This window comes from Numenius arquata, chromosome 1 (assembly GCF_964106895.1).
Source record: "Numenius arquata chromosome 1, bNumArq3.hap1.1, whole genome shotgun sequence".
Lineage (NCBI taxonomy): Eukaryota > Metazoa > Chordata > Aves > Charadriiformes > Scolopacidae > Numenius > Numenius arquata.
Window position 1 is genome coordinate 98480487 of NC_133576.1, and position 22542 is coordinate 98503028.

At 34.0% G+C, this 22542-nt stretch overlaps 1 protein-coding gene across 3 annotated transcripts in view; it reads left to right on the forward strand.

Moving 5' to 3' along the window:
- The window catches only part of KLHL1 (kelch like family member 1), a 236939-nt gene that overhangs the window by 208835 nt on the left and 5562 nt on the right, over positions 1 to 22542 (forward strand). For all 3 annotated transcript variants that reach the window (XM_074160009.1, XM_074160018.1, XM_074160026.1), the window contains 2 exons: positions 5797 to 5959; positions 21553 to 21765. In XM_074160009.1, the coding sequence (XP_074016110.1) occupies positions 5797 to 5959; positions 21553 to 21765 (376 nt within the window). The remainder of the gene's footprint in view (positions 1 to 5796; positions 5960 to 21552; positions 21766 to 22542) is intronic.

Consider the following 22542-nt stretch of genomic DNA (forward strand, 5'->3'; position numbering starts at 1 on the left):
GATTATCAGGAACAGAAAAGGTCCTGGTGGTCCTGGTGGATGACACATTGGACAAGAGACAGTACCGTGTGCTTGCAGCAAAGGTGGCCAACAGTATCCTGTGCGGCATTAGAAAGAGTGTTGCCAGCAGGATGCGGGAGATGATCTTCCTACTCAGCCTTGGTGAGACACACCACTCTGGAGTACTGCATCCAGTTCTGGGCTCTCCAGTACAAGAGAGACATTGGCTTACTGGAGTAAGTCCAGTGAAGGGCCACAAGAGATAGGAGTATCTCACACATGAGGAGAGTCTGAGAGAGCTGGGACTGTTTAGCCTGGAGTAGAGAAGTCTCAGGGAGCTCGTATGTATAAATACCTAATGAAAGGGAGTAAAGAAAATGGAATGATGGTGTTCTCAGTGGTATTGAGTGAAATACAGGTTGAAATACAGGAAGTACCATCTAAATGTAAAGAAAACCAACTTTTTTGCTGTGAGGTTGGTACACCGGCCCACATTTCCCAGAGAGGCTGTGGAGTCTCTGTTCTAGGAGTTACTCAAAAGCCATCTGGCCGTGGTCCTGGGCAACTGGCTCTAGGTGACCCTGTGTTGAGCAGTGAAGTTGGTTAGACAATCTCTAGACATCCCTGCCAACCTCAACCACTCTGTGAAAGATCTACTGTAAGTGATTTTGGGAGTCTGAAACTACAATAAGACAATGGGAACAGAACTACAATTCATTGAATACCTTGTTTTTCAGGTTTCAATCAGTTTTCTTTTAAGTGTGAAGCAAGATCAGATAACAACACACACAGAAAAATGCCAAGTGATTAATTTTTTTTGTCAGTTTTAATACTGTATTTAAGTAACTTCAACCATTGCGTGATGAAGACAATTGGTTAACACGTTTTATAAATTCTTAATGGTTGTAACTCATGCTTATCAGTCACGCTTAAATAACTGTTCCAAGTATACTATTGAATCTACAGACAGTTGCTGATGATGCAGTGAACCAATTTGTTTTCTTAAATGAATATTGTTAGTAATATCAGGATTTTCATTTCTATATTGTTTCATTTCACTGTTATGGTTTTATTTAAGCAATTCTATACTTAGATTAAAAAGGCTTATCTCATTTAGGAGTTTTTAAAATGTATTTATTTATAATTTACATTTTGGTATACTTACTATAAATTATTTAACACAAAACCAAAAACATAAGTCTCACTAAATCTGCAAAACTGACTTTGTAAAATTTATGGGTCTTGTTGGTCTCATTTAATAATTTTAAATCAAAACTGATTCATCAGTTTAAACAAAGGTTAGATGTTGATTTTTTTCACTAGATTTAGACTAGAGAGAAGGAAGAAATTTTTTACAATGAGGGTGGTGAAACACTGGGACAGGTTGCCCAGAGAGGTGGCAGATGCCCTGTTCCTGGACACATTCAAGATCTGGTTCAACAGGGCTTTGACCAAGCTGATCCAGTTGAAGATGTCCCGGCTCACTGCAAGGGGGTTTGGACTAGATGACCTTTAAAGGTTCCTTCCAACACAAACTGTTCTATGATTCTATGAATTACTGTTAAACAACAAGAAAGAAAAAAAGCATACTATACAATTAGATTCACTATATAATTCTAGCTGATTTTTCCACAGAGAAGTCTGTTCCACAAAGCATCTCACTCATTTTAGCAAATGTTATTTGCTAAATCTTACATTTCTGCCATTTCAACCTGTCATCAATAGATGTCCTGCAATTATCATTTTGATAGGGTTGTCTAGACAAGCCTTCAGAGTTGTTAACCTGGGAAGAAAAGGCAAATTCCGTCCAGAAAAAATACTGAAAGAGACAAGTCAGAGACATGCCAAAGTCAGAGACTGTGATATCCATGCCATCCATTATGTAGACTCATAGATTTTATGACCTGAAGTTGCTGCTGTGATTATGTAGACAGACTTTCTGCAAGAGGAACACAGAATTCCTCCCCATCATTTCTGCCTGGAGGCCATGCCATCTCAAGGAGTTTGAGCATGTCTGTCTAAAAATGTATCTGTGGAGATATGAAAACTTCAAGCAACAAAGAAACTGTCATATACCTAAATTCATATTTTCAATAAATCCTTACCATTATTGGTTAAAATACAGATGTTACAGAATAAAATTCTTAGGCTTATTTTGACAGGTTACTAATGCCAATCATTAGATTTTATTATTCCTCTAACAGTTAGACTCTTAATCATACAATCTTTTCTTTATGCAGGTACTTATACACTATGATTGGATTACCTCTAGGAAAAAATATCTTGATAAACCCTAATGTCCTAGGGAATTTCTAGCAGGTTTTGTGGATTTTTAATGGTTCTTTTCAAATTCTTTCTGAAGTTCCTCCATACTATTTACATTCTATACATGTACAACATCTACATCCATTAGTTTTCACGGGTGTACCGTTAGAAGAACTCACTACTAGCTGTGACCACAGATTTCTCAATCTGTTCCATTTTGCATTTATGCTTCTCAGATATCTGTAAATGCTAAAGCAAAATTTAAAAAAATGAGACAAAATACTTAGTATAGACATAGTGCTACTTTCATGGAATGCATCAGCTTGTTTGTCTTATTTACTTATCAGACAACTGGACTTTGAACATTTATGTATTGAATTTGCATAGTCCATAACAATGATTTGCCCTCACATACGCAGCCATAACTACACCAAAACAGAATGAAATTCAATGTTGTAGGATGTGTTTGTCCAGTATTTTAAAACAGTGGGCCAGAACTGGACCCGCTCTTAAGGGGCAAATGTGAGGATGTCAATGCATTTGGTATTCTGTAAAGAAGAGACTTAAAATATATAAACCCATAGCAAGTTAGTATGTGCTATAGTCAGCAGCATGTAAGATTACTTTTGCACATAAGCTCTTCTGTCTTTGTTCCGTACGGAAAGAATAATTTTTCTACAGCTTTGCCAGTAAATTTTCCTATTATAGAAGCAAGGCAACTGGCGAAGTCAAGCAGGGTACCTTGTATTGAATCCCTTAAAGCTGTCCAAGAAAAATAAACTTCCAGATTTTTTTCATTGCTTCAGCTGTAACTAAATTCATACTTTTTGGCAGAGGTGTATGACATGAATCTCACACCAAATCAATATATTTGTTTTGGCAGTTTTCTAACTGTAACATTTCCCTGTGTCAATGTAAGATTAATTTATGTGGAAATGGAATTGAACATCATGATAGCAAAATATGTAGAAGTTATTCAGTAAGGTCAGACAAGTTCAGAGAATACTCTGATGAATTCCAAAAGGCAGTTGAATTCACAATACAACAGCAATTGGTAAATGCAAAGTAAAAGACATTGGGGGAAAAAAGTCTGAAGTAATGTGCATCTCACAGGATTCTACATGCATTGTATAAACCTAGTAAAGTTCTTACTATAAAGAAGTCAGTGAAGACTATTTTCTGTACAAAGCCTCATTAAAGAGTACGACAGGAAATGCAGAGAGAAAATCCATTACATTAATGCAATGAACTTATCAGTTTTTGTTGTCATTTAAAAAAAAAGGCTAAAAATACATGAAAAAGGAGGAAGAACAATATTTTGATTGAGGAAAACAAATTTTCCACAAAAGGTGATGACAATAATTAGGATGGCTTAATTTACAACAGGAAAAAAGACAAGAATTATACTCAAATACAAAAGGACATGGCAAAAAGTATGAAATATTGAATGAGATAAAAAGAGTAAATTTAGGACAATTCGTTATGTCCTAATGAAAGATCAAATAAGGTAGTCGGGGAAGTCAGAGGTGGAAATTTCAGAAGTAATGAGATCTGTTTTGACATGCATCATAGTTTCACTGTGAAATTCACTGCATAGTAGTATAACTCCGCTTAGATGTGAAGGTGAGAGAAGGTTCATGTGTTTATCTAGGCACTGATAATCTATGCATGTATGTGTATAGAAATATTTACACACCAAAACTTTCTTTGAATACAATTAAATTTTCATTCCAACAAGAATTTGATTTTCTATTTAACTCTGCATTAAGTGAAGAGTATATACATGAAAAGATATAGAGGACAGTGTTGTTTTAAGAAATTATAGCAAATATATTTTTGACAATGTAAACCCATTTGTTCAAGATTTAAGAATATTTATAGCTGTCAGATATTAGGGGGAAAAAACCAACAAAACCCAACCAAACAACCCCCCCCCTACAACTACAGCACATTATCACCTGATTTTCTATGTGAACACTGACAGATCTTCCCACATTTGCTACTGCTTGCGTTCTGAGATAAGATGTTGAGCTATACGAATCATGAATTCAATTTAATATCCACTTTAATATTCTGGAAAAATTATAGCTGAAACATGTGAATGAATAAAAAGCATTTATAAACAAGAGTCTTCATACCAGAAGAAATTGGAGAATGCATTCACAGATAGTTCTACAGAAAAAGATGAGGCTCAGACTTTGTAAGAAGGAAAATGTCAGCAGGGTTTTAATTTATTTTTTTAAGTGGTAACAAAAAACACCAACAAAAAAATAAACCAACACCAAAAGTGCAGGAATATTCTGTGAACACTGAGATAAGACTTGTTCAAACTCATTGATAAATATAGTTTTTAATGTCAGATTAAACTTTGAATGAATGATTTTTCTGACATAGAACAAAACAGTTCCACACAGAAAGTGGAAGCTTTACATTGTTTTAAATAAAAGATAGACTTTCCTGCAAGACAAAATAAACTCATTCTCTGAAATTTTAATGATCTATTGTTTTCTCACTTTTTGATGTGTTCAATTCATGTGAAATGGAGTGGAAAAAAAAAAAGACACTGATTTAGAAGTAGGATTGGATGCTCATTTGGGATCATGGATTCATAAAATGGAATTACTGAGCTCACTGTATCGTAACAAATAGTGCTTAGCTATAACTTATCTTCCAGGGCCTTCTAAGCTTAACTGAAGATGCTGTAAGATAGAGAATTCATCAGTTCCTTTGAATGAGTGATTAAAACCCCTCATAGTTAAAAGTTTATTTCTTATTTAACTTTTTCCTACTTCAACTTCTATGCTTTACATTTTATTTTACTTCACTAGATAAAAGAATCCTTATATATCCAACATTATTTTCCTGTGAAGGTACCCATTCTCGTTATTTATTTTTTTGATAAGGTAAATTCATGAAGCAGCTTAAGATTCTAACTGTAAGTTACTTGTTTGAGCCTTTGAATGTGTTTTTTGAATGTGTTGTTTTGTTTTTTTTCTATGCCAGTCCACCAAGCTTCTCACTGGTGAGAAATTGTATATTTTTTTCTACATAATTGACAAAAATGATGAAAACATCAGACTTATTCTCCTTCCCTGTGGAAACCTGGTAGAAGCAATTCCATTCTGTGAAATCCCACTTAGGCTGACAATAATTTGAGAACTATCAGGTCCCCAGTCCATAATTTACTTATCATGTGCTCTACTGATATTCTAAAGAGCTAATTCATGAGCAGAATTTTATGAGATACTAAGTTAAACAGTAGATAGAAATCTAAGACCATCACATCACTGACAGGTTATTCTATGAAGCAAACAATCTTCTCAAGGAATGAAATTAGATTTATTTGGCAAGACCTATTTTTCATAAAACCATTTGGAGTGACATTAATTTTATTCCTGTTTGTTAATCCTTAATTAATCAAACCTCAAATTAATTGCTGTTTCCATTTTCACTTTGAATATGCCAGTTCTTTTTTTTTCTTTTTTGCTATTGATAAATCATACTTTTGTCTTCTCTCACTCTCTTCTTTAGGAGTTACAGTGCTTGAAGGGCCTATTTATGCAGTGGGAGGACATGATGGTTGGAGCTATTTGAATACAGTTGAGAGGTGGGACCCTCAAAGTCAGCAGTGGACATTTGTGGCAAGTATGTCAATTGCCAGAAGCACTGTTGGAGTGGCAGCATTAAATGGCAAGTGAGTAGGGTATTCTTATGTTTGAAACACATTTCTTAGAGGGATGAATAACTGTCACACGCAGTGGTAAATAAGTTTTAGCATATTGTAATAGAGTATGTCTCTTAAAATAAATGTAGGCACAGTTGGGCATAACCTCCTATATCTCATGGCTTTTACATTTACTTGAAATAAGTAATTTATATATTTTCTATATAAATTTTGTTTAATATTTATATCAAATGCTTAATAATATTAAGCTGAAATTTCAGTGTGTGTGGTATAAACCAATTCAGGACAAACTGCCAGTTGACTCATCTGATTTTATATATTGTATATGTCAGTTCCAGTTAACCGAGTTTATCCATTACAGTTATGTACTCATTGATAAGATTTGTTGCATGTGCATTTTGTACCTTGCTTCAAACAAACATTGACCCATGAAACCTTTGTCTGAAAGCAACTACATTCACATAGGAGGAAACAGATTTTTGTCAAACCAGTCAGACTGCATTAAACCTGCAATTCTAATTGTGTTCAGATTTAAGTTTTTCTTTTATAACTTTTACTTTTTAAAATTTTGCTAATTTTACAGCAACTTGATATTACGTATTACTTGTTGGTTACTGCTTTCAAAGTACTTCCTTTTAGCTATGTGGCTAAAAAGAATATGGTGTGAACTGTAATTATTTAGAGGTTGGGGAGGAATTCGTCACACCTAACTTCAGATATTTTTTAAAAGACATCTACAACTGAGCCAATCGTCCTAAGCTCGCTGTATGATCAATGGAAGAAATATGTACTTTTAGGATAGCATCTGTCTTACTTGTTTAGACATTTATCTTAAGACAGGATGAATTGTGATCTGTAAGTGCCTATTTTTCTCTACTATACAGGAAACCTGAGGATTCTGTCTCAGATTCTGACTTGTATGATTTTGATATCTTAAACAGGGAAGATGAATCCCACCGTAGACAACTGAACATAAATAAAGGACAGTCAGTAAAGAGTCCCTTGGGAATGCTGGGAGAAATGGAATAAGGCAAATTTCTGGAATAATATTTTCCTCATACTTCATTGCTACTGAGCAGCAAAGAAGAAAGGATGAGAAACAGCTGCATATGTGGGATGGAATGAGAGAGTAAATGTTGAAGACAGTAAAAAAATAGTTAATAAAATTTAGGATTAATAGTATATAGAGGAAAAAAGGACTTATTAAGCCTATTGAGTTTCATGGTAGACTATGCTATTGCATAATTCATCAACCCACTAAATTTTGCCCACCTCATTTCTTCCAGTTGCAAATCACTCACTTTTGATTATACAGTTGGATAGACTCTCAAAAATCCTTTATATTAGGTTGTGCTTATCACACCTAAGATACAGGCTTGAGATAAGTAGGCTGAATTGATTTCTGGGATTGTTAGACTCTTTCCACTGACTGTAAGAGACTGAATATAAAAGTCAAACAAGGAGCCTAATTTAGCCCACAAACAACTATGTAACAAGACCTTTAGGAGATTGTGTAGTTTTCTGCAGCAGTAACAGTAAACCTGACAGAATATCCATAATCCCATAATTATGATAATATGTATATATATATATATATTTAAATTGAATCTCAAATCAATTAAAACCTTAGACTTTAAAAGTGATAATTAATTTTATGAGTTTGTCATATTGCAGTTGTGCCTGATTTGCAGAGTAAGTATTAAATAGGCTTTATTGGATGCATTCATTATTAGTATTTCATTATTTAATTAATAGTACCATATAGTCAGATGATCTACTTCTCATCCATGACATTAGGAGTTAATGTTGTGAAATCATCTGCAGACCACTGAAGCTTAATTGTCATTGCTTTCTCTTACTAAGTCACAGCGGCATTGAAATGCCACTGTTCCAGAGCAGAACAAATGGACAAAGCTGCTTTAATAGCCCTGTTACTCTAAAAGAATCTGGTTTCAATAGTGTATGAGCCATGCAGCAAACTAGCTAGACGAATAACCCTGCAAATATAGATCTAAAATTATGAAGAGCTGCATATGTTTATGTATATGTATTCTGGGTATGTTTCTTTTTCACAGCTGAGCATGTATTTAATGCCTCTCAGTTAATAAATGTAGAACACCTTTAAATGAAAGAGATGTTATCTGTGTCTCAGAAAGGTGGAATGGACACTACTGGAAACTGAAAAACAGCGGTCTCACTGAAGCAAAAAACAAATATACTACTGATGTTATTATTTTTTTTTAATCTGAATAACCATCTTTAAAAAACATCCCATATGCCAAGAACTGAAACTTGACAACATGAAAGGACCAAAACTTCCAACTTTCTCGTGGTACTCTTACTACACTGCTGTTCCACACAACTGACATATGCTGCATTCCTCATCTGAGCTTTTTGCTTTGAAATAGTCAAACTTTTATGATTTTTTTTTTTTTTTAAGACATTCTAGGGATATCAGAAATGGATGTCTCAAACAAGATGTTGGCTTTAACATTTAAGAAAAGACAAACTATTTTCGTGTGAAAGTTTGGAGGAGTCTTTTCCTGGCTATTCCTATATTTCTTTTCTTCTGCACTGAATTAAATAAGTAAATAAATAAAACACAGCAGGGTTAGACTATTTTGAAGTGAGAGAGCTAGAAACTACACCGTGTTTATCTCCTGCACTGCTTTGGGCACTTCACATAAAAAGGGATACTGTATTCTGCAGAACTCAGATGTGAGCTTCTTAAATATTTGAAAAAACCAGTCTCTTCTTTTTTGTTTTAATACTGGAAACTCTTCCACTAGCAATCTTCCATACCTCTATGGTCTGCTTCATTGGTTTTCTAGTTAAAACCATTTTAAACAGAAAAAAATGATACATTTTAACATAAAATTCAATGAAAATTGTATTTTTCTTTAAGCTTATGGTGGAAATAAAAATTAAAAAAAATTAGATCCTGAGCTCCTTAGGCTCTGAAATGATTGATTTCTAAGTAACTTCTTATTAGTTCTTAATTTATTGAACGTTTTTATGCTTACTTTTGTTTTGAAGCTCTAAGTCAATTATCACTTATTTTGCTGCTCAAACAAATGAATCATAGAATCATAGAATCATAGAATGGTTAGAGTTGGAAGGGACCTTAAAGATCAATACTATCTGAATTTGGTAAAACAGGCCACACCAAAATGAATGTTATTTCACTGAAATATATATTTTTAATTTGAACTGAAAATGTTATATCAAAATCTTTCCTAAAACCTGAAAAGGTTTATGTTAACATGTACATAATTTTTTTCAGACAATCTGAAATAAACCCTTTTAATTATTGACATTATAAAATCAAGCTGATTTTTTCAGAAATTCAGAAAAATAAATATCTTAAGCATTTTTCTATTTTTTCTTTTTAAAACTTAGTCCAGTTGACAGGGCTCTTTTGCATAATCAGGTTGCATTATTACATTTTGAGGTCACAGTATTGTTTCAGCCCTGAGGGATTAATGGAACATCTTCCTCTCCAAGCATGAATGTCACCTACTTGTTAATCATGATTTCCTACAGTAAAAGGACATGGGAGTTGCTATCCTTCAATTGGGAACACCAAGAATATTTATTTTCTTAAGTGGCTTCCTAAAACTAAGGAATTAATACTAACCAATACTAAAACTAACTAATAAAAGGGATTAGGTGGGTTTCTAGGTAAAAGAAATACACATAGTAGATTTATTTGACTAGAATTTTAGTAAAGCAGCTTATTTGGTGTTACACAGGAAACAGTTAGTTAAGGTGGAACAAAAGATGAATAGCACAGGGATTTTAAGAAGAAAAGAATGCGTGTCATACCAAAGAAAAGGAACAGGAGTATTACAGTTGGCAAAGGAACGGATGGATACAAATAGATAAAATTCAGATGGGAAAGTAGAGGTAGAATAAAAATGATGGGGAGACAACAAGAAGCTTTACACAAAACTCTAATCAGGTTCTAAATGCATGTTCATAGAAAGGGCAGTATTATCTGTTTTCATGCAACACCAAAGATAGGAAACTGAAAATTTTCCTTATCAGTAAGTAACATTCCTTTGTTTTCCTAAATCAACAGTTGGTGTGGTGTAGAAGTAACAATCTGTATTGAGGCTTTAGAGATTCCATCTCCTTCGTCCTCATACCTTTCTTATAGTTAAACAATAACGGAAATGTGGAGAGTGTTAGCCGTAATATATCTTTAAAAAAAAAAACACAACTTGATGCCTTTATCAATTTTTAACATATGTAGGTAGCCACTGTAGGACTTGCCATGGCTGTAGTGTTTCATGGGATGAAACATGGTCAAGTAGTTTCTCCTGATCTGAAAACAGCATCATCTTTTCTGTCTTGTTACTATTAACAACCCTGTTGCACCGACTGGAAAAGAAAGAGTGGATGAACTCTTCCACGTAAGGAACAGATGTGTATGTTAAAACATCAAATGTAAACTGGAGACTTACACTAACTTAGAATAAAAAAAAAAAAAAAATCAGGAAAGGATAGAGGTCAGAATTTGGGATGATTTATTTGAAATGTTCTTTGGGAGTTGACATAAGTAACATGTAACTAGTATGCAATATATACTAGTATTCTATAGTTTACAGGAAATAATGCTGAAGCATTAGTACTCTTCAGTGTAAGTTAGAAGGACCCAGGAACCAAGAGTACCAAGAATATCTTATCTTTTCCAGAAACTTTTAAAAATTGTCACTTACTGTTTCAACATTATATCTCCATTTCTTCATTTTTAAAATCAAGAAGGAAAAAAAACCCCAAAATCTAGTTGACAATTTCAATCCTATAAATACTGATTTTTTCAGTAACTTAAAATGTAGTTTCCTCAAAGATTACAGTAACTATTTATTAGCTTTATATTAACAAGTCTCAAATATATGAAGTATGTATTCCCTAAGAACACTGAACCTTTGCACTGATTTGTTTCATGTAATTTAATTTCAGAACAGATTGTATTCTAATGGGGAAACTATAAGTAAAAATGAAATTAAGTTTACACACTTTCCTCCAGAATATATACCTAAAACAGACTCTCTGTATCATACAGATTTATGTTATTCCAAATAATTGTGTGACAGAACCACAAACGGAAAATTTTCTAGATTTTCCTATTATATGGCCACAAAAATTATATTACAAAAAAATATTGCTGAATTTTTACTTGTGTTGGACATTGTCAACATTCTTTTTATGTAACTAGAGCTTTTGCGGGACAAAGACTGGCCCTTTACTTTTGTTCTCTTTAACGGATATCAATAAATCTGTGCTACAAAAAGAAAAAATATTCAGCTGATATATGATCTGCAGTTTGACTTTAAATGGTAGAATATCAATATAATGACTTTGGCATGCACTGGGAAGCAGTTCATTCACATGGCAACATCTTGCAGAACCAAGGAAAAGGGAGTTCTGCCCTTTACTGATTGCCACTTTCTCAAAGATGTGCTGTAGTGGACTTCATATTTGCACCTGTTGCTGTTGTTTGTATCAAATATCACACATTATTATTGATCTATGATAAGTGATTAAAATGAAGAATTGGCTAATCTTAACTTTTAAAAGTAGAATTATTTTAAGTGCCTTTTCAAATAACCTTTTACTTTTATTTGAGAAAAAAAAAAAGTTTTCTAAGTGTCTATTTTCTCTGAAGAAAAGTAAAAGAGCAATGAGAAATGCTGCAGGAGAATATTACTCCCCATCAATATCCATCTGACTTCTATCTGATTCTTTCAACAGAGAAGCAGCAATATATTTTTTATTATTTTCATTAGTATTGGTATTTCTATTATAATAATTTTTAAAGTCTCTGTGTTTAGGCACTGTACAATGAGGGAAGGAGAAAAGGGATGCTGTGAGCTGGGAGTTAATTACGCATTACTATGGTGGGTTAGCCTTGGCTAACAGTCAAATACCCACCTGGCTGCTCACTCACTCTCCTTCATCAGACAGGGGGAGAACAGGATGAGGTCGCTCATGGGTCGAGATAAAGACCGAAAGATCACTTACCAATTACCGTCACAGGCAAAACAGACTCAACCTGGGGAAAATTAATGTGTCCTCCACTGGCTGCAGTGTGGATACCTGCTCTGGTGCCATGGGGCACCTCCTCCTCCTTCTCTGACTTTGGTGTTCCCTCTGGTGTTTCTCATTTTCTTTTCTCCTCCTTATTCTTTCTGTGTGGCATTTTTTGCCTTTTCTTAAATAGGCCTGAGATGCCACCACCTTGGCTGTGGGGCTCAGCCGTGCCTTGTGGTGGGTCGGTTGAAGCCGGCTGGAATTGACTGTGTCTGGCTCGGGGCATCCCTCTCCTCATGGTGGCCACCCTCCAGCCCCACCACTGCCAGCGCATGGGCACCTACAGCCAGTACAATTGCAATATTTTTTCACATTTAATCATTAAATAATTGCCATATACTGGACATCTTGGTATTGAGTTAGGAGATCAGCTTTCCTATCAAATGTTGTCTGAATGGAGACTGGAAAAGAAAGGATTATTAGAAACTAGTAAGCCATTTAAATTAGGCAAAGGTGAAAGATGAAGAATAAGGATGAGCTTCAAGTACCCAAGCAGCAAGTCTGTCCTAGGGCTAATACAAACTCTTGCCAGGATTCACCTTTTTTTTATAGCAGTTTTTTAAAAAAGCTAACTTGAACGTTTTTAAAACATTTGAACTTTCAGAAGGTTGGTGCCAAAGCTGTATCTATGGTTCTTGTTTCATAAGTTTGGTACCAAAGGAAGTAGCCAAATGCTCAAGCACCCTTGAGAATGTGTGTCACAATTTATAATCTCAAGAAAGATGTCGAAATTACAACGGTTGATTTTTTTAAGCAGGAAAATGCAACATAAATACCAAGGGCGACATGCTTAAACTGACCCAGAGATATTTTATAGGAACAAAACCCTAAACATAGATCTTCTTAATCCAGTCCAATATCTTTAGCACTGGAGTTTGGAATGTTTCATCTTTTCCCATCAATTATGTTTCCTTCATTTTTTCTCTTTATCTTAGTCACTGATATTTGAATGTATTCCCTTTTCATATGTTTACCGAAAGACAGTCCAACATAAAAATGGGATTTTGCAGTTGTGTCCTTTATGAAATTATTTGTTATCAGTTGGTGATGTCAGACTTTGTCTGTTGCTTGATTGTAGCAGATCAGATAGAATTTAGAATGGCTTCCCCATTCTACTAATTCTACTTAAGCATTCATAGAAATAGAGCATAATAATGCTTATTTTTTTAAAAAATACATATTTACTATTTTCTCCCTTCACACACACGCAAATTCATTTGTTACATTTCAATTTCATTTGCTAGGTGGAGAGGTTTCAATAACATCTAGCTTTATTAAAAAAAAAAATAATTAATTTATATTCAGTTACATTCATCTGGTTCCACCAGTTTTGCAATAGTTGCATTCATTTAGTAATGGATTTCCATAAATTGGATTATTGTCTTCGCAGTACTTTTCCAGCTATTCTCTTTTTGTTTTTGAATGGGAAACACAGAGACCTTGTCAATACAGACACTGGCATACGTGCAGGGGAAATTTTTGTTTTCAGGTCATTTAATGAAACAAAGCTGGAATGAAACCTGCATTATTTAGATCAATATTGTGCCTGTGGTAAATAGCTATTGCTTTAGTTTAATAAGTCCCTTATGACTATTATGCATTATTACAAAGTGAACATCAGAAAATTTTATTTTGCAGAACCTTCATTTTCAAGAAAATAGCAAAATTCAAACCAAATTAGTGTGTGTACAAAAAGGGTTCTCAAATTGTCTTGTAGTTAGTCACTCACAGGAATATATTCACTGTTTACAGACCTTGGAGAGGCATAGGTTAATAATTCCACAAAGTCCTTAATAGCAGTTCAGTGTTTGACACAAGAGAATTAGCAATGTATTACCACCTACAAAACTTGATTGCATGGCTGATTGCAACCTCCTCCAGGAGTTCTGCTTCTTTGCCTTTCATGCGTCATGTAATAAACTAGCTGTGGTATTTTGTCTTAGCAGAATCATTAAGGCTTATTACTAATTCAGTGCCCTGGTCTGATCTTTTGTACTTTTGCACACAAATTCATATTTCCTACATGGGGGTCCCATGCAGCTCAGTGAATGTGCAATTCAATTCAATATGCATCATATTCTCTCTTTTTCAAGCAAGATTTAACTTGGTATTTTACATCCAGCCTGTAAAATTGGACTCTCTGTACAAGCTTATTTCTTCTTATGTGGCTAGGCTAGCATTAAAAAGAGCTAGAATGAATACAACTTAGGTAAATATACATGAGTCTTAGAAGAGGACAATGAAAAATCATGAATCTTTAAGTAAAAGCAACATTTTCCCTATGGTTCAAGGCAGACACATATGCAGCTAGAATATACTGCTCTTTAGAACCCAAGTTATTGCTAGGAAACACAGCTGATGCTAAAGGCATTGTTATGTTGCAGGGTGGGATCTTGATGGGCCTGTTTTCTCTTGATAGGCTATGCTCAGGCTCCAAGAAGCTTAGGCCAAGTTTCTGTTTTGTATGTTTACTGCACTTCTACATCTTTTAGTGTGTACACCCCACCATACACTTCTCTTCATCCATCATCTACACAAGATTTTTGGACTAGCTGACTGTTGACTGGTATACAGCTAGAGTGACTGTCACTCTAGGTAAGGTCTGCCATTCAGTTTTTGTAATAATAAACATTTTTTTTCTTTACTGTGCAGTTCTTTTCTTTTCTGTAAATCTTGTAATGAACAACACATTCTACATAGATAATGAACATAACATAGCATGGTATGCCTTAATTTGGGCATGTAAGGGTTCTTCTTCACCAAGCAGACATGAGTTAACTTGTTCTAAACAGTTCTAATACCTGACAGGAAAAGGTAGTTGCTGACTTAAGCTTTTAAACGTAATATATGTCCCAATCTAGTCAGCAGGAGGCAGTGTGGATAATGCCTAGAAAGATTCACAGCCAATTTTATGCAGCTTCCACAATTAAGCACAGACTTTTAAAAGGCATTCAGCAAACACAGTCTTATCTCTTATGGCCAAAACTGCAAAAGTTATTAACATCTCACATGCTGGATTATTCTGAAGGTCTGGCTTTTAATTATTATCTTTAGTGGGAGATGAAGGATGAGAATCCCAGCCTGTCTTAAAGAGTACTTAGTGTCTGTATGTTGGGACCTGAAGGAAGCCCTTATTCAGTGCAGTCAGAGAAGTTTAGAGGTACCCCCCAGACAAAATACAGGCATTTACTTGAATTATATACACACACATATACACACGTATTCATGTGTGTGTATACACATACTTTCTTATTTCCACATATGTGTAAATCTGTAAGGTTATTTAAACATCTAACTTTTACTTAAATAAAGCTAAGTATCTAATCTGACATTCAACTAAATATCTTTATGGGCATCATCCCTTACAGCAGCTATCAGTTATCTACTACACTCAGCAGAACAGAATACCATGCCATCTCCACTCTTAACTGATATTTCTGTTTTCCTTATTTGACACTTGATTAACTTCTTAATAACTAATATGGGGGTAAAATCAAATGTCCTTTTTCTTGGTAGACCAACTTCAGCTGAATTTTTTTTATTATTGGTTGAATTCACTGAATTAAGAAGGATTTGTTCATTGTGAAGGTCATAGACTAAATGATCTAAGACTTTTTTCAAGTCATCCTTATAATTGCAATGCACTGATAATTTTCATACTTCAGTAAAAACTAGGGAACTGGCTCAGTACTATATAATAAATGAAGTATTAATATGCTGTAATTGTGATTTTTAAAGCTGAAGTAAAAGTTCAAAATTTCATGCTAAGCTATCAACATAAGAAAGTACGTCTGAAACAATTATATTTCCCATCAGAGCAGGTTTTTTCATGGCTTTTTTTGCTTGAGGGTTTCTTTGCTCTTGCGCCTTATTGATGATTCAGTTATTCTTTTACTAATCCATTTGAACTAAGAAAAATACTATACTTGGCATACATAATTACAGTCATGTAAAGAGATAAAATATGCTTCATACTGCATGCTTTCTGCCCACAATATTTTCACTGGCTACAAACAAATACTTTTAAATCAATGTTTTATGAATGACATTAATATTTTGCCTGATACTGAAACACATTAGTGTTTTTCCTTGTCAAAAATTTCATGCTTTCACATGTATGTCTCCATAACGGATCTTATATTATCTACCCAACTAGAGAGTAAAACAAAATTTAACTTAGGAAAATATTAATTACTTATTAGGTATTTTTAAATGTAAGTAATTTTACAAAACCCTTTTGCAATGGGAAGAATGACAAACATATTTTAAAGACTAACTCAGAATTTATCAGCCTTAGAATTTTTTTGTAGAAACTTTTAAAATCTTGTCTCTGTTCTAACTATATTTTACTCTACAGGTACTTTGACCTATAAATAAATTTATACCTTAATTTAAATCCTGTAGAAGTTATTTCAGGTTATTTTATGACAGTTTTGACACTGCTGATCTTTTATAAATGTGCTGTTTATTAACTGCTGCTTTTGATCAAACTGTTTTCTCAAAAAGGTAATTATTCTGCCTCCTGTTATAGGGAAAAGGGACACAAGTTGAAAATATTCTTCCTTATAATGTAGAAACAACAAGAAAGTGTAGATATTTTTAAATATTTCAGTCAGAATCTTGCAATAAATAAATACTGAGACAGAACAAAATGGAACAGTTGTATCGCCTACAATTATTAAACTCACAAAGAAGACGAATACCATAAACACAGTAGCTTAGTCTAGCACAAAGTAATTCTGTTAATTCAATAACAATTTCTGATTTAATAACACATTCACTGTCTTTTTTTCTAATAAATAAGAGAGCAAATAAAGGGCCTTAAGCTCATGCTGTAGTAAATGATTAATTTACAAAGACTATTCTGCCTTAACTATCTTATAGCCTGATACAGCCAAGAACATTTTTAACTTGTAGAATCTCCATTCAGTCACTGGTCTTGCAGAGATAATGTAGCTCATATAACTTTGATTTGCATTAAATTTACTTGAAGCAGGTTCTTTCTATTAGGAAACTGTACTTTCTGTGGTAGGAAGTAGAACTTTGCCATAATGATATTATGCATGCAAAGCGTGTTTTTCTCTCAATATTTTCCGTCAGTAGTTACTATTTCTTTAATTGAAGGCACTCTCTCTATGATTTTTTTTTTTTCTTCAATTTTTTTTTGGTCAAATTGTATGTATTTTTAATTTACTCCACTACTACATGCACCAAATACATGAAATACCATTCCAAATTTAAGCACAGAAATAAGACTTCATTAATGCTTTCCATTCAGAAAGTTGTCATTTTTTCAACTTTTGCCAGTGAGCTACTGTTTATTGGCATAACCAAGGCAGCAGGGGTAGATATTATTCCTCTCCTACAATCTTCTACAGGTATGAACTGACTGAGCAATACAAAAGTCCAGCACCGATGAAAATTATTACCTTCCCCTCACTTCTACTGGGCAGATACCCTTTGTGCTAGAGTAATTCTCTATTGCTTTTTAAGGTTCGCTGAAAGGGCAGAAAAGTGTACAAAGGGGCCTAAGCAAAAGACTGGATAAGGTCTTTGATATTCACAGTGAAAGAATTTTGAAAGGCAAAACCTCGTTAAGAAATGCAGCAAAGGCATGATTCAACTGTTTTCACAAGCCATACTACCTCACATCAAAGGCAGTCTGGTCTTTTGAGGTTGGCTTGTCAAACTGAATTTAAAAATGGCTTTTCTGTTTAGTTATCAAAGGTTTGTAATGATAGCGCTGAGATAAATATTTTTGATCCAGCTGGTCATGATTTCTTCTAATGTCTCCTACTTTGAAACCTCTACTGCATTTTCTAGCCATTTTATAGATATATAAATACACAAATGTTTATGAATCTCTATCCATCTTAATACAAAAAGGAGTGACCAAACCCTGGAAATACAAATTTCCAGTCCAGAGGAGACTGAGTTTGGTCTAAATTCCTATCCATGCACAGTGTCTGAATAAGCTGAAATATAGACCATTGGGGAATAGAAATCCATACAATCTCCACAGGCAAAACTTTCACTGTGATCAATAGAGAAAAAAGTACCCAGTACCGGATGCTTTCTTTTCCTTGTTGATCTTCCCCTCTAAACAGTGTTAAAAGTAATAGAATGGGATGTTTTGATGACATACACAAGGGGGTGCAATTCAGTTAACAGAATATTAAGAAATGAATGAAAGTATAACTATTATATGATAGTGATTATACTTATTCCTCAAGATTTTTTTTTTTTTTAATTGTGCAATGTTGAACATAAAAGTCTTACAATACTGTAGGTACTCAAAAGCTATTAAGAGATAGGACACCAGCAAGAAGTCTATAGACACTAGTAATCTGGGAGAAACAGAAAAAAAATGAGCTGTGTGTTTGATGCTAGATGAAGTAGTACATAAGGTAAGGTAAAATTCCTAAGATAATCTTGTAAATTAACAATGTGAAATATACAAAAAAAAGCAAAATTTGAGGAACTTGAATTTGCTAAATTCATATTCACTGGATTATCTTTCATCTATGAATTCTGAAAGTACTTGCATCTAAGTTATGTACCAAGTCAGCTAATAAAACAGAACCCTGAGAACTCAGAAGGAAGTAAGACTAGTAAATATTTTTGGATGTAAGTATTGCAAAAGTTTCAGTTAGCTGTACATTATCCTGAATATTCACCAATCGTTGCAGAGCTGTTCTGCAGTCATTTTGGGCCTTTGTGACTATGGATTAGGAAAACTGGCTGAAGAGTGGAAGCAATTCCTGACTGAGGTGTTCAGCCACAATTAGAGTGTTAAAACAGTTACTGAATTTCCAACTTTTCATTTGTCTGAACTAGACCTTTGTAAAAGAAAATGATATTGTTAGTCTTATGAACTATTCCTTGCTGAGATATAAACACAATCAAACCCTAAAATGATAATTCCAAAATCTGATTTTGGAAATTAATTTTGTTTTATTCTGAATACGGAGCATTTTAAAAAAACTTAGGTGGTCCCAATCACTGGCTGTTACTTATGAACAGCATTTGCTGTCTCTTTACCAGCAACTCAGGAATGCCTTTAGCTATATTTTACTAGCAGTCTTAAATGAAATACAGGAATGAAAAAGTGTGCTTCACTTTCAGTGTGTAAATATCAGCTTATGGATTTATTTCAGTTGAAAGAGAATGTAATAGATGAGAAATAAATAAAATGATGGGTATTTAGACTCGTGGAATATGTGATTATTCACACTGAACTCTGCAGAAGTGTTGGTGCTTTGAATTTTTTAAAATTGTGCAAAATGTTTAGGTGTCCAAATATTTAATTAGAAATCTATTTGGAAGTCTCAGGCGTGTTAACCATGGTCTTCATTTTTAGGGATCAATCTCCACATGTAATTGTCTACTGCCATTTTAATTGCCTCAGGGTAGCTTTCTTGACCTCCAGCAATCATGCATGTTTCTCCTGTGGAGCCTTTGTCATACCTGCCAGCCTGCAGGGAGTGTCACTGTACCCTAGATGTCACAAATAACATTTGATCACTGTCTGTGGGCAGCTGAATCAAGTCCCTTCTTTGAAAATAAGGATAACTTCCTTGCAGACACCTACATGTAAATGCTTTTATTTACATTTATATTAATGTAAATGGATCACATCTTTGAGGTTTTTTAGTGCTGTTCTTCAGTTCTTATGCTCTGCTGAAGAAAAAAATAGTAAAGTTGTGGATGGTGAACCAAATCGTTCTTTAGGCTCAGCTGACTACTCTGAGCATAACAGCAACTTAGACACTATAGACACCTACAGATTAACACTTACAAGTAGGTGTCTTAATTTTGCATAGTATCCCACCTGCAGATATCTGATAATCATATAGAAAGGTAAATGTATCAGAGCTGAATCCACAGAAATAGTTGCAAAAAAGTGCATTTGCTTTAACATCTCTCATAGAGGAGTATGGATTCTCCTGACTACTTTAGTCTGAGCAGAAGTATGTCTGTTAGGCAGCACCAAAATGTTCTATGGCTTCAGTGACATATTTAGTGGTAGTACGGTACTTCCTTATTCATCAGCATCCATGCCAACAAAACATAATGGTAAATGCACATTTAAGTAGCTCTGAATTCATGGAGCGCTTAGAGCAGTAAAAGCTTCCAAATGAATAATTGCTTCACACAGACAGCTTTTGCATCCTGAATTGCTCAATGCTTCGGCTTTAAAATAGCTTGTGTTTCTATTAGTTAATCTCCAGGCACTGTAGAAAAGGCAACAGACTGCAAAAGGATTCATATAAGAAATGAATGCATAATGGTAATAGTAGGAAAGAGCAATCAGAACTGTTTCCTCCTGAGAACCATTATGAAGGGAGGAAAGAAACAAGTTTCTTGCCTGCAGATAGTTACAAACACAACATATATTTTATTAAACCACATTTTTTCCATTTAAAATCTGAAACAATTTCAGAAGTTTTCCATGACTTCCCTACAGAACTCAGTCCTCATAATATATTCTGATAAAGAAAATCAACATAAAGTGCCTGTGAGTATCATTTTCTTACTTGCTGAGTAGACATGCTAAGGTCAGTGTGGGGAAGAATTTTCTTCAATTTAACCAAGGTCCTTGAAACTGAAGTAGTACTTTTAAAAAATCCATGTTTAAAACATAATGCTATATCCTTTTCTGCAGTGCACTGCATATTTAATCTCTACTATATTGTAAGTATAAAATTCATTCTGGACATGAACCTCCCATTGACAGTTTTGTATGTGGAATAGGCTGAATACTAGATCAAAGACTGACTATAATTTTCCGTATGGTTTGTACTTTAGCATACAGAGCTTATGCAGTACTTTTTGTTCTTTTTCTTTCTTTTTTCTTTCTTTCTTTTTCTTTCTTTCTTCCTTTCCTTCTTTCTTTCTTCCTTTCTTTCTTTCTTTCTTTTTTTTTTTTTTTTTTTTATTTTGAGGAGGGAGAATTAGAAGTTTGTCAATCTACTCAGTATTAAAGAATTATACAAGGTAGAATATTAAAATACAGGACAGCATTTGTCGGACTAAGTCCTACTTCTTTGATGCACAATAAAAACACAGAGGAACTCTAATAAATGGATTGCATATTTCTTGTCTGTCTGGATTATGAATTATGAGTTAGCACTTCCACTTGCTCCTTACAGATGACACACAGTTAGGCAGCAACACTTCTAACATATTTTATAAATCTATAGAGACAAATCTGCATGTCACTTATGGCATTCTTTGCAGTATATGATGTAATCAAAGTATGAAAATACCCATTACTAGAAAGAAAATATCTTCCTTTCTATTCAGGTGGGCAAAGCACTGAGTAACAATATTAAAATCATCTGTTTGCTGACCATATGAAATTCATACGATTTTGAGAGATTATAGTTTTTTTTCCTTTTCCTGTTTGCTGATGTCAGATATAAAACCTGGATGCTTCTTGGTTTTATTTCTACAGTTCTGAGCTCTTGTTTTATTAACATTTTTATTTGTGTGGGCTTTCTTAGGTTATACTCAGTTGGAGGTCGTGATGGAAGTTCGTGTCTGAGTTCAATGGAATATTATGATCCTCACACAAATAAATGGAATATGTGTGCTCCCATGTGTAAGAGAAGAGGAGGTGTAGGAGTGGCTACATGTGATGGCTTTCTTTATGCAGTTGGAGGCCATGACGCTCCTGCTTCTAACCATTGTTCCCGACTGCTGGACTATGTAGAAAGGTATCCAATTATACGTGCATTTTTTTAACACAAAATAATGTCCAGTAGCATCATTTTCTTAGCTGAATGATGGTAAAATTGAATAGATGTTTTTACTCCAAGAAATGCCAACTTATCATTTACTTGAAAAATCCATAGAGGTATGTAGAGGGCAATCTCTTTGAAGATCTCTTTGAATCTCTTTTCTTTCTCTTTTTTTCACAGTACTATTATATATTACCATGGACACAAAACTCCAGTCTTTCCACATCAAATTTAAGAAATCTTTTTTTTAAAGACAAGTTATTGCACATTGCAGAGTCATAAACTAAAATTCAACCTTGAAATAATTCTATAACACCAAACTGTCCTTAGAAGTATTTTGTAACTCTAAAGATAGACTTGAGCAAAGAAGAAATGTACAACTGCTTAAGCAATGGATATTTACAATATATGACATTGCTTCCTTTATCAAAGCTGCCACTTCCTCATGTGTTGTTATAAGCCACTGTATTTAAAGCACCCGGAATTTTGTAAGTGAATATTCTGCAAATTCAAGAATATCTAGGGCAGTATGGTACAGTTGGAATCATTATTATATGCAGTTGGAAGGTACTCTTCAAATGTTTCATGACGGTTTGGCTTTTTTCTGTTTCTGTATGCTTCAAAATAGAATAAGGAAAAATACACTCTTCAAATATATGCAGGTTGCAAAGATTAAAGTAGATATGTTTGAGTAGTTTGTTTTTCTCAACATACAAGTAAAAATAGGTTCTGGGGGAGATTTCTCTATTTATT